Genomic DNA, 13,955 nt, shown 5'->3' with positions numbered 1-13,955 from the left:
ATTGTATTAATCATTAATTAGAAAAGAAAAAAAGAATCAAATAAAAAAAAATGTAAATTTTAAAATATAAATTTGAAAAATTTTTCATTGTTAATTTAAACAAAAAAAAAAAGAAAAAAACGATTGATAAGGAATTAAATTAAAAATTAAATTTGAAAAATAAAAAAAAAACAAATCCTTGTTTGTTTGTTTTTTGTTTTTTTTTTTACTCATTAAATTTAATTTTAATTGCAATTAATTAAATTTTTAAATTGAATTTTGAAAGATGAAAAAAAAATAAAAAATTATTGCAACATTAATTTGAAATAACAGTACACATTAATGAATAAAACTAAAGTTTGTAAAATTTTTTATATAATTTAAAAAAGAATGAAATTATTAATTTCATTTATTATTTGTCTTCGTTTTTGAATTTGAATTGAAATTTAATTTTGAATTTAATTAAATTAAAAATTGATATTTGAATTTTTTTTTTGTTTTTCAGGTGCGAAATATTTTAATAGAAAAAGGAAATTTTGTTTATCATTTAAAAACGAATGAAATTATTAATTTCATTTATTATTTGTCTTCGTTTTTGAATTTGAATTGAAATTTAATTTTAAATTTAATTAAATTAGAAATTAATATTTGAATTTTTTTTTTTTTTAGGTACGAAATGCTTTATTAGAAACGGAAGATATTATACTTCAAATAATGGATTCTATATTAGTTTGTTTAATACCAACAAATATTATGAAACGAATTTGTTCAAATGATACTAAAAATATGCGTTATAAAAAAAGTATATGAAAAATGTATTTTAAAATTTAATTCAAAAAAAATTTTTTCTTTTTTATAAATTTAAATTCTATTAATTTAAATTTTATTATTTTTTTTTTTGAAAAAAAATTTTTAAAAAGATTTGATTTAAAAAAAAAAAATGAATTCAATGTATTAATAATATGCGCATGCGCATATTATTAATAGTAAAATTTAAAAAAATTTTTTTTTTTTTTTGCTTTTTTAAATAATTCCAAATTTTTTTTTTTTTTTTTAAAAATGCAAATTTAAATAATTTAATAATTGTTAATTCATTATTTTGACCTATAAATAATAATTTAAATTGTATCATTTCAACTGCAAAACTATTATTATGCAGCATTTTGCTATTTTTGTAAAGTTAATTTTTAAAATTGTTAGTAAAATTTTTTTTAAAAAAAAAAAAACTTTAATAAAATTTGATTTTTAGTTTTTTGTTTTTTTTAAAATTTGATTTTTTTTAGTTTTTTTTTTTGGCAAATTAACTAAACACTTTTGGTAGTTTTCCCAGAAATTCTCCCTGTCTGATTAGTATCATCTGTTATCACTAAGTGATAAAATCTAAATAATTAGCTGATAATTTTTCATTCATTCATTTCATAGTCATAAAAATTTAATAAAACTGAAAAAACTATCATCAGGTAGCAACCTTTTCCGGAAAACTGACTTATCATATCTGCAAAAAATCTGATTTACAATTTGCCCGGTTATTTGGGCAAATTAACTAAACACTTTTGGTAGTTTTCCCAGAAATTCTCCCTGTCTGATTTGTTATCACTAAGTGATAAAAGCTAAATAATTAATAAATAATTAGTTGATAAAACTAAAAAAAAAAAAATTGTAATTTTGTAAAATAAATGAATAAATTTAAATGATAAGAATTTTTAAGCATAAAAAATACTTTATCAACTGATAAGGATGTAATCAATTAAGGTCAATTTTTCCTTTTATTTTTAAAGTTTTATTACATTTCTTTCCGGTTTTTTTCACCAATTTGTCTTTTTCAGTGATAAATTTAAAAACGATTATTGATAAAATAATCAAATATGAGTAATGGGAAATTAAACTTAACCGGAAAATTTTTAATTCATTAACCGGAATAATCAAATATGAGTAATAGGAAATTAGCTAAAACGGGAATTTTTTTTTATCCATTAAACGGAATAAACAAATATGAGTAATAGGAAATCAAATTTAACCGGAATATGAGTAATAGGAAATTAACTAAAACGGAGCTTTTTTTTTAATTCATTAACCGGAATAATCAAATATGAGTAATAGGAAATCAAACTTAACCGGAAATTTTTTTTTTTTTAATTCATTAATCGACCTATAGTTACAAATTAAATTAACTTGTTCCTTGTCAAAGTTATCGTAAAAATTTTTTTTTTTTTTAAATTATTTTTTTTTTAAATTATTTTTTTTTTTTTTTTTTTTTTATCCTAAATTTGTTGAATTAATTGATGTGAAATTGATTGAGAAAGAAGAAAAAAAAAAATGAATGAATGAATGAAATAAAAATATTTTTTATTGAAAATGAATAAAATTAAATGATCCATAAAGAAAAGCAAATTTTATAACAAATTTTTTTTTTTTGAATTTCAATTTAATCAAATATATTTTCAATTTTTTTTTTTTTTTTTTATTTAAATTTTTTTTTCTAATTTTTAATTCTAACAAATTCTTTTCAAACAATTTTTTTTTGCTATTTTATTATATATAATAAAATGTGGTAGCAAAATGTTTGTCAAAAAATTGATGCATTTTTTTTTTTTGTCTTTTTTCCTATTTTTTTATTTTTGCGTTAGATATTTTTTTTGATATTAATTATGTGATAACAAAATTATCAGTGTTATCAGTGTTATCAGTATAATTTTTAAATTAATCATTTTAATTTAGTTAGTAGCATGAAAATATTGTTAATAATTTATTAAGGACAGAAAAAAAAAGCGAATATTTTTACTAACTTTTGAGAGAAATTCTTTCGCTTATTTTTAATTGATATTAATTATGTGATAACAAAATTATCAGTGTTATCAGTGTTATCAGTATAATTTTTAAATTAATCATTTTAATTTAGTTAGTAGCATGAAAATATTGTTAATTATTTATTAAGCACAGAAAAAAAAAACGAATATTTTTACTAACTTTTGAGAGAAATTCTTTCGCTTATTTTTAATTACAAAAAAAGTAAGTAATGATAATCAATAATTAGTGATAAATAACACTGATAAAATGATTAGTAGTAATGATAAAAAATTAAATAACTTAACTAATTGAATGAAAAATTTAATTTAATTCAAATTTCTAGCTCTATTGAATGATTAAGTTATTTAAATAATGATAACAATGATAATCAGTAATTAGTGATAAATAACACTGATAAAATAATTAGTAGTAATGATAAGAAATCAAATAACTTAACTAATTGAATGAAAAATTTAATTTAATTCAAATTTCTAGCTCTATTGAATGATTAAATTAAGTTATTTAAATAATGATAACAATGATAATCAGTAATTAGTGATAAATAACACTGATAAAATAATTAGTAGTAATGATAAGAAATCAAATAACTTAACTAATTGAAAAAAAAAAAAAATTTAATTTAATTCAAATTTTTAGCTCTATTAGAATAATTTAATTCAAAACTAATAAATCTTTTTTCTGATTTATCAAAATATTTCACTTTTTTTTTTTTCTCAAATATTTTTTTTCTCTTTAAATTATCAAAATTAGTTTTTTTTTTTAAAAAAAAAAAGAATGGAACTTTTATCTACGAATGAATTATTAATTTTTATTTTTAAATTTAATTTTTATTTTTAATTTTTATTAAGCAATCTGTGTTCAATTAATTCTTTTCAAATATTTGAAATTTAAATTTTGTATTTTTAATGCTTTATTTTTCATTTTTCGATACTGAAAAATATTTAGCATCAAGTCAAATTTAACTTTTTAATTAATTAATTTTTAATTAATACAGTCATTTTTTTTTTTTATTTTATATATTATAATAATTTAATTTTTAATCTAATATATTGTCAATTCATTATAATTAATAAATTTTGTTTCAAATTTTATTTTTTCTAATTTTTTATTTCAAATTTTAATTTTTTCATCCTAAAATTCACTGATATTAACTCTAATCATTTTCGCTCACTTATCAGTTATCAGCTACATAATTTTTTTAATATGATAATTATTAAATGATAATTAAATATGATAATTATTAAATTCTTAATATGATAATTTAATTTTTAATTATTAACAAAAAATCACAATTGCATATTTTATTTTAATAAAATTATTACCAAAAAGAAAAAAACAAAAATTTTTTTAACAAATAATTTTAAATTTATGTAAAAAAATTATATAATATTATATGCGATATAAAGTCAAAGTTCAAAAATGCGACATTTACAAAGTTTATTTAAAAGTTTTCATTAAATAAACTTTATAAAAATAAACTTTGTAAAGTTTAAATTAATTATTTTACTTTTACAAATATTTACCGAAAGTTTTCATTAAATAAACTTTGTAAAAATAAACTTTGATTTGATTAAAAATAAACTTTGATTCGGTTAAAAAAAAAACTTTGTAAAGTTTAAATTAATTATTTTACTTTTACAAATATTTACCAAAAGTTTTCATTAATTAAACTTTGATTTGATTAAAAAAAAAAAACTTTGTAAAGTTTAAATTAATTATTTTACTTTTACAAATATTTACCAAAAGTTTTCATTAATAAACTTTGTAAAATAAACTTTGATTTAATTAAAAATAAACTTTGATTTGGTTAAAAAAAAAACTTTGTAAAGTTTAAATTATTTATTATACTTTTACATAAATACAAATATTTACCATAAAAGAATTAAATTAAAAAAAAAAATGAAATTGAAATTTATTTTTATTTGTATTAAATAATTTATTTACGCACTATTTAATTTTATCATACGATTTCAAATCAAAAATTAAAATAAATTTTATATGCTTCATTGGACACACATCGATAATTTAGAAATGTCACAAATTTTTTGACATTTCCAAAAAAAAATTAAAGTAAACAAAAAAAGAACGAAAAAAGAAAGTAATAAAAATTAAGTATTTAAGTTTTTTATTTCCTTTTTATTCAAATTTTACATAAAATTTTGTAATTAAAAATTTACTTAAATAAAAATTTAATATCTTTTAGTGATAAATACACTAAATTATACACTTTTTTTTTTTGTTTTCTTAAAAAAATAAATTTGAATTTTTTCTAAGAAAAAAAAAAATAAACAAATTGTTTTTTTTTTTTTATGCTTATTAAATTGCAACAAAAGAAAAAATAGAAGAAAGAAAAAAAAATGCTTAAATTAAATTAATTTTGCTATTATTTTTGCAAAAAATTATATATTAAAATGATAAACAATTTTATTGCAAAAGTAAACAAAAAAAAAAAAAAATTTGTTAAGAGTAAACAAAAAACAATTTTATTAAAAGTAAACAAATTTTTTAGTAAAATTGCAAAATAGTTAAATATTTTTGCATAATTAATTAATTGTAAATGTGTTATTTATTTACAAATGAAATAATTAAATTTTTTTTTTTTTTTTTTTTTTTTGCTTTTGCTTTTTTATAATTTTATTTTTTAATTTAAAAAAAAAATTTTTTTTCTTAAATCAAAAAAATTTGTTTTAGTTAATATCATTTAAATATTTTTTTTCATTGATTATTTGAATATTGAAGAGAAATGAAATTTTAAAATTAATAAAACTAACTTTTTGCAAAAAGTAATTTTTTAAAGTATTTAAATTAAATACTTTTGTTTGCAAAATAAATTTGAAATTTTATCAAAATTATTTTCATTTTTTTCTTTTTTCTTTCTTTCTTTCTTTTTTTTTTTCTTTCAAAGTTAATTTTTAAATTAAAAAAAAAAAAAAAAATTGAAAGCAATTTTTTGAATTGAAATAAACGCTATCAAATTTGTTAATTTTAATAAAAAAAATTTTTTTTTTTTTTTTTTTACAATTTGATAAATTCTTTTTCTTTAATTATTTGTTAATTTTGATTGAAATGAAAAATGAATTCGTAATTATCAAATATTACGAATTTTCATCCATTTATTCATTCAATCAAAAATAATAAAAACTAGATTTTCTCAATCTTCAGTAACTTTCAATTTTCAAATTTTCAAATTTTTTTTTTTTTTCAATTTAAAATTTGATAAATACCAAATTTAATTGCTGATTTTGTGAATGGCAAATAACCCAAAAATGGATGGTAAAGAAGAAATCTGTAAATTATTTAGTGTTTTTTTTTTTAATTTAGTTCATTACACTGTTTGATCTCATTTGTTTTGTTTATTCTATTATCAAACAAATACTAACACTAATTTATCAATGATCATTTAATAAGATTTTTGTTGTTTTTGTTTTGTTGTTGTTTATTGTTTTTTGTTTTGTTTATTTTATTATCAAATAAATACTAACACTAATTTATCAATGATCATTTAATAAGATTTTTATTGTTTTTGTTTTTGTTGTTGTTTATTGTTTTTTGTTTTGTTTATTTTATTATCAAATAAATACTAACACTAATTTATCAATGATCATTTAATAAGATTTTTGTTGTTGTTTATTGTTTTTTGTTTTGTTTATTCTATTATCAAATAAATACTAACACTAATTTATCAATGATCATTTAATAAGATTTTTGTTGTTTTTGTTTTTGTTGTTGTTTATTGTTTTTTGTTTTGTTTATTCTATTATCAAACAAATACTAACACTAATTTATCAATGATCATCCAATATGATTCTATTACTATTAATGATATGATATATACTTGAATTATCAATTCTTAATGATATGATATATATTTAATTATCAATTCTTAATGATATGATATATACTTAATTATCAATTCTTAATGATATGATATATACTTAATTATCATCTCTTAATGATACGATATATACTTCATTATCATTCCTCAATGATGATATCGTTTTTGATAATTGTTCTATTAAATTTTGAATTTAAATTTGTTGAATTAAAAATTTTTTTATTGCAAAATTGCAAATTGTAATCGTAAAATTTTATTTACCAAAAAATAAACAAACAAACAAACAAACAAAAAAGAAAAGAGAGAAAATTACAGGTAAAAAGCTAAAAGAAATGACAGATAAGGAAGGATTAATTAAAGATATTAAATTACAACAAGAAGCAAATTGTTTACGTCGAATAGCATTTTGTGGTGTGACAATGTCAACCGTAGCAACCTTACTCTGTGTCATATCGGTTCCAATGTTCTATAATTATTTACAACAAATGCAATCAGTAATGATTGATCAAATTGAATTTTGCCGATCAAGATCAGATCATATTTGGCGTGAAATAATTCGTACACAGGTAATTTATTTCTTTGTTCCTTTCCTTATCATCAATTTATCAATTTTATCAGCATAGAAATTATTAGATATACTTATAAATTGATTAGTCATTGATATCATTCGTTAAATAGTCCAAAATGCAAAATTTTGTAATAAATTTTTAATCTTTGATTTTTGCTTCTTATCAATTTATCAATTTTATCATTTTATCAAAACAAAAAAATTATTAAATGTACTTATAAATTAGTTAGTCATTGATAACATTCATTAAATAGTCCAAAATGCAAAATTTTGTAATAAATTTTTAATCTTTGATTTTTTCTTCTTATCAATTTATCAATTTTATCAAAATAGAAATTATTAAATATATATTTTCATTGATAACATTTATTAAATAGCTTAAATACAAAATTTTCTGATAAATTTTTAATGTTTGAACTTTTCCTTATCAATTTATCAATTTATCATTTTATCAAAATAAAAAATTATTAAATATACTTATAAATTAGTTAGTCATGATAACATTCATTAAATAGTCCAAAATGCAAAATTTTGTAATAAATTTTTAATCTTTGATTTTTTCTTCTTATCAATTTATCAATTTTATCAAAATAGAAATTATTAAATATATATTTCATTGATAACATTCATTAAATAGTCCAAAATGCAAAATTTTGTAATAAATTTTTAATCTTTGATTTTTCTTATCATCAATTTATCAATTTTATCATTTTATCAAAACAAAAAAATTATTAAATATGCTTATAAATTAGTTAGTCATTGATAACATTCATTAAATAGTCCAAAATGCAAAATTTTGTAATAAATTTTTAATCTTTGATTTTTTCTTCTTATCAATTTATCAATTTTATCAAAATAGAAATTATTAAATATATATTTCATTGATAACATTTATTAAATAGCTTAAATACAAAATTTTGTATAAATTTTTAATCTTTGAACTTTTCCTTATCAATTTATCAATTTTATCATTTTATCAAAATAAAAAAATTATTAAATATACTTATAAATTAGTTAGTCACTGATAACATTCATTAAATAGTCCAAAATGCAAAATTTTGTAATAAATTTTTAATCTTTGATTTTTGCTTCTTATCAATTTATCAATTTTATCATTTTATCAAAATAAAAAAATTATTAAATATACTTATAAATTAGTTAGTCACTGATAACATTCATTAAATAGTCCAAAATGCAAAATTTTATAATAAATTTTTCTCATTTTTTTTTTTTTAAAAAAATAAATCTTTTCTTATAATTAGAAATGGAAAAAAAAATCGTAAATGTGTTATTTTGATTAATTAATTATGCTATGAAAATTTTAATTGAAATGAATTTTTTTTTTTTTAATTGAAAATGAATTAATAAAAATAATTTATGTATTTGTTTGAGTATAATTGAATTAAATTATTTATGAGTGTTTAAAAAAGATTTTTTTTTTTAATTTTTTCAACATTGATTAATTATTTATTAATTTTTTTATTCATTTAATTTTTGATTAATTTTTTAATTTTTATTAATTTAGTATCATGCGAAGTTAATTGGTACATTACGATTAAAACGATCAGGTGTAGCAAATTTTGACGTAGATGACGTGTTACGTAAACAAAATAAGTATGATGCTATCATGGCGTGTTGCGGATGTGGAATTTCTCCACCTGGACTACCTGGACCACCAGGTTTAGATGGTAGAGATGGCGCAGATGGTAAGAGAGGAGAACCAGGAAAAGACGCCCCAGATGCTGCTATTATTGAACCTCATAATATACCGCTAGTAAGATTAAAATATTTTTCAAATTTTTAAAATTTGATGATAGCAATTCAATTCGAGATCATTGCTAATATCTGCATAATTTTAGGAATGGTGTTTTGATTGTGAAGATGGTCCACCAGGTGCAGCTGGTAAACCGGGACCTAAAGGACCACCTGGAAGACCAGGACAAGCTGGATTTCCAGCTGAAGGTGGACGACGAGGACCTCCAGGACCACCGGGTTTGATTGGACCACCTGGTACACCTGGAGTACCTGGTAAGTGATTGTTATAAAAGCGTTAGTGCCAAACGATGAAAACTTTGGTAATTTCATTTCAGGAATCAAAGGACCACCAGGAATACCAGGTCGAGTAATCGTAAAGGAGCAACCAAGAGGACCACCAGGTTTCGTAGGTCAACCTGGCTTACCTGGAAGACCAGGTTTTCGAGGTTTTCCAGGTGCACCAGGTAGAATTGGTCCACCTGGACAGCGTGGAAATGCTGGTAAAGATGGTACACCTGGTAAACCTGGAATACCTGGTAGTTTAGGTCCAGCTGGTACATATGGTACAACCGGTAGCTGTGATCATTGTCCACAACCACGAACAGCACCTGGTTATTAATTTGATACAAAAGTTTTGTGTATTAAATATTTCGCACTCATAAAATCTATCCTGAAATATGCTAGAAATTTAATTAATTAAATTTATTTTAAATTATTTGATATTTATCTGACTTATAATTGATATAATTTAAAAGAAAACAAACAAATAAACAAACAAACAAATAAATAAACAAAATAAAAAGTAGAAAATAAAAAAAAAAAAAATAATTTTCATTGCATTAGCAACCGATGAGAAAAGCTAATATTTGAAATAATAGTAGAAATTTGAAGAAAAAAAAAAAAGTTTGAAAAATTTTATTATTATTGATCTCTGACCTATCTAAGTTTTATTTTTTATATTATTTATTTTTCTTTTTTTTTTTTTTGAAATTTAATACAACAAAAAATACTTTGCTTTTTTGATCACATTTAATTTTATTTTTTAATTTTTTATGAAAAAAAAAATTAATTTTTAAAAAAAAAAAAAAACAAAAATAGTAATTTTCTTTTCGTTTTTTTTTTTTTTTTTTTTTTTTTTTTAAATCAAAATTTATTACTTTGAATGAAATTATAGTTATGTTTCTAGAAGAATATATTTTAATTTAATTTCAATCTTTCTTTTTGCTTTAAATAAAAAGAAGAAAAAGTGATAATAAACATTTTAAGAATTTTATTGACAATTCTTGTTGTAATACTTTTCTTTCATCGTTACTTTTACTTTTATTTTTAATGAGTAAAAAGTAAGTCAATTGTATTTTATTTTATTTTAGTTAATATTTTGTAATGTTTTTTCACACATTTTCATATATAATTTTTTTAAAATAATATTGAAATTTGCTTAAGATTTATTTTGATAAGTAGAATTTTGGGTTTATTGATATGAAATCCGGAAATTTCCTGATTGTATGTCAAAAAAAACCTGATGGTTGCTCTTTTGTCATAACGGAAAATACTAAAATTTGTCATAACGGTCATATTTTCATATATATTTTTTTAAAATAATATTGAAATTTGCTTAAGATTTATTTTGATAAGTAGAATTTCTGATTTATTGATATGAAATCCGGAAATTTCCTGATTGTATGTCAAAAAAAACCTGATGGTTGCTCTTTTGTCATAACGGAAAATGCTAAAATTTGTCATAACGGTCATATTTTCATATATATATTTTTTAAAATAGTATTGAAATTTGCTTGAGACTTATTTTGATAAGTAGAATTTCTGATTTATTGATATGAAATCCGGAAATTTCCTGATTGTATGTCAAAAAAAACCTGATGGTTGCTCTTTTGTCATAACGGAAAATACTAAAATTTGTCATAACGGTCATATTTTCATATTTATATTTTTTAAAATAGTATTGAAATTTGCTTGAGACTTATTTTGATAAGTAGAATTTCTGATTTATTGATATGAAATCCGGAAATTTCCTGATTGTATGTCAAAAAAAAACCTGATGGTTGCTCTTTTGTCATACCGAGAATAATGGCGTATTTTCCGATTTTACAAATTCAATGATTGTTAATGGGATTTTTCGACTTTTATTGTCACTTTTTTTTTTTGATTTTAAATGATTTTTTTTTTTTTTGAAATGGTCCTTGAATTTAATTTCTAAATAATTTCACTTTTTTTTTTCTTTTGAAAATTTTTGGAATTGTTGCTATTGTCCTTTAAGCAATTTATTTTATAGTTTGTCTTTTTTTTTCTTCGGAAAGTATTATCCATTTTAATTTTATGCTTTTTTTCTTTGCCGTTTTCTCTGTTTGAAGATATTCCTTTCCGAATTTGTCTATGAAAACCGGAAATAATACCTTTATTAACCGACTCAAAGAATTCATGATTACCTGTCCAATAGCGAAATCACATTTTTTTTTGGAAAGTATTATCCATTTTAATTTTATGCTTTTTTTCTTTGCCGTTTTCTCTGTTTGAAGATATTCCTTTCCGAATTTGTCTATGAAAACCGGAAATAATACCTTTATTAACCGACTCAAAGAATTCATGATTACCTGTCCAATAGCGAAATCACATTTTTTTTTGGAAAGTATTATCCATTTTAATTTTATGCTTTTTTCCCTGCCGTTTTCTTTGTTTGAAGATATTCCTTTCCGAATTTGTCTATGAAAACCGGAAATAATACCTTTATTAACCGACTCAAAGAATTCATGATTACCTGTCCAATAGCGAAATCACATTTTTTTTGGAAAGTATTATCCATTTTAATTTTATGCTTTTTTTCTTTGCCGTTTTCTCTGTTTGAACATATTCCTTTCCGAATTTGTCTATGAAAACCGGAAATAATACCTTTATTAACCGACTCAAAGAATTCATGATTACCTGTCCAATAGCGAAATCACATTTTTTTTGGAAAGTATTATCCATTTTAATTTATGCTTTTTTTCTTTGCCGTTTTCTCTGTTTGAAGATATTCCTTTCCGAATTTGTCCATGAAAACCGGAAATAATACCTTTATTAACCGACTCAAAGAATTCATGATTACCTGTCCAATAGCGAAATCACATTTTTTTCGGAAAGTATTATCCATTTTAATTTAATGCTTTTTTTCTTTGCCGTTTTCTCTGTTTGAACATATTCCTTTCCGAATTTGTCTATGAAAACCGGAAATAATACCTTTATTAACCGACTCAAAGAATTCATGATTACCTGTCCAATAGCGAAATCACATTTTTTTTGGAAAGTATTATCCATTTTAATTTTATGCTTTTTTCCCTGCCGTTTTCTTTGTTTGAAGATATTCCTTTCCGAATTTGTCTATGAAAACCGGAAATAATACCTTTATTAACCGACTCAAAGAATTCATGATTACCTGTCCAATAGCGAAATCACATTTTTTTCGGAAAGTATTATCCATTTTAATTTTATGCTTTTTTTCTTTGCCGTTTTCTCTGTTTGAAGATATTCCTTTCCGAATTTGTCTAAGAAAACCGGAAATAAAACCTTTATTAATCGATTCAAAAACAGTTCATGATTACCTGTTCAATAGCGAAATTATGAATTAGTATTCATTCAAAACAAAATAAATTTTCTATTTCATTAAAATTTAGTAAAAGAAATTAAACGCTGCGATCATTCCAGTTAATTAGGCAATTGACCCTTAGCGCACGTCTATTGTTGATCATTAAAGTGTTAAATAATAGTACACGTTATACGTCATAAAGTGCTAATAATAGGACACGTTATACGTCATAAAGTGCTAATAGTAGGACACGTTACACGTCATAAAGTGCTAATAATAGGACACGTTATACGTCATAAAGTGCTAATAGCAGGACACGTTATACGTCATAAAGTGCTAATAATAGGACACGTTATACGTGATAAAGTGCTAATAATAGGACACGTTACACGTCAGAAGTAAGAAGTACGTCTGCTACTATAATTTATTTTTTGATGACACTTTCATTTAATTAATAAAGCGAAGATATTTTCATTTTCATTTTTTTTTTTTGTTTTTCTAGTATTTTTTCCTTTATGAAATTTGATTTATTCAAAAAACTAACTTTAAACAAAAAAAAAAAAAAATTTTTTTTTTCAAAAAATTTATTTTAGCTAATTATACAATAAGCAAATTTTCATCCTAAAACAATATAAATCATTTGTAAATAGCAAAATTTCATTCAATTGATGGTAATATTGAAAGCAAAAAAAAAAAAAAAAATTAAAAAAAATTAAAATTTCTTTATTGAGATTGAATTGCTACTAAAATTTTAAAGTTTTATTTTTGAATATAAGTATAATTGTTTTATAATTTATATAATAATATAATAATTTCTTTTTAGGATGAATATAATTTCTCTTTCTCGAAAATTAAAACTTCTTTATTGAGATTGAATTTGCTACTAAAATTTTAAAGTTTCATTTTTGAATATAAGTATAATTGTTTTATAATTTATATAATAAATATAATAATTTCTTTTTAGGATGAATATAATTTCTCTTTCTCGAAAATTAAAACTTCTTTATTGAGATTGAATTGCTACTAAAATTTTAAAGTTTCATTTTTGAATATAAGTATAATTGTTTTATAATTTATATAATAATTTCTTTTTAGGATAAATATAATTTCTCTTTCTCGTTTTTCCTTTTTCTTTTTCCTTTTCTTTTCATTGAAAACATTAGTAATTGTAGGGGGAAAAAAAAATTAGATAAGTAAATAAAGAAAATTGTTAGGTAAATAAACAGGTAAATATACATTTTACTTGGTAAAGCTTACGTTACCTAATAAACACAATACATACAGAAATTCTTTTTTTTTTTCTTTTTTTAAAAAATAAACACATATATACAATCCTAAATTATATTTTTGTTAGTTTCTTAAATTATTTCTCTTCGTTTTTCTTTTTTTTTTTTTTTTTGAAACTATAATTATCTATAATTAATTATAATTAA

The 13,955-nt window shown here is 20.2% G+C and overlaps 1 protein-coding gene across 1 annotated transcript; it reads left to right on the top strand.

Moving 5' to 3' along the window:
• Window positions 1-6,954: 6,954 nt before the first annotated feature.
• Window positions 6,955-9,564, top strand: Bm8401 (Cuticle collagen 40, putative; the record flags this gene model as incomplete). Its single annotated transcript, XM_043082718.1, has 4 exons — window positions 6,955-7,188; window positions 8,716-8,964; window positions 9,050-9,218; window positions 9,281-9,564. 4 exons carry the CDS (start codon window positions 6,955-6,957, stop codon window positions 9,562-9,564), a joined length of 936 nt encoding a protein of 311 aa, XP_042938652.1.
• Between the last annotated feature and the right edge of the window lie 4,391 nt (window positions 9,565-13,955).

The sequence above is a fragment of the Brugia malayi genome, assembly GCF_000002995.4.
Source record: "Brugia malayi strain FR3 genome assembly, contig: Bm_007, whole genome shotgun sequence".
NCBI lineage: Eukaryota > Metazoa > Nematoda > Chromadorea > Rhabditida > Onchocercidae > Brugia > Brugia malayi.
Note: the sequence above shows the minus strand (reverse complement) of the source record. Positions and strands in the feature narration are given on the sequence as shown.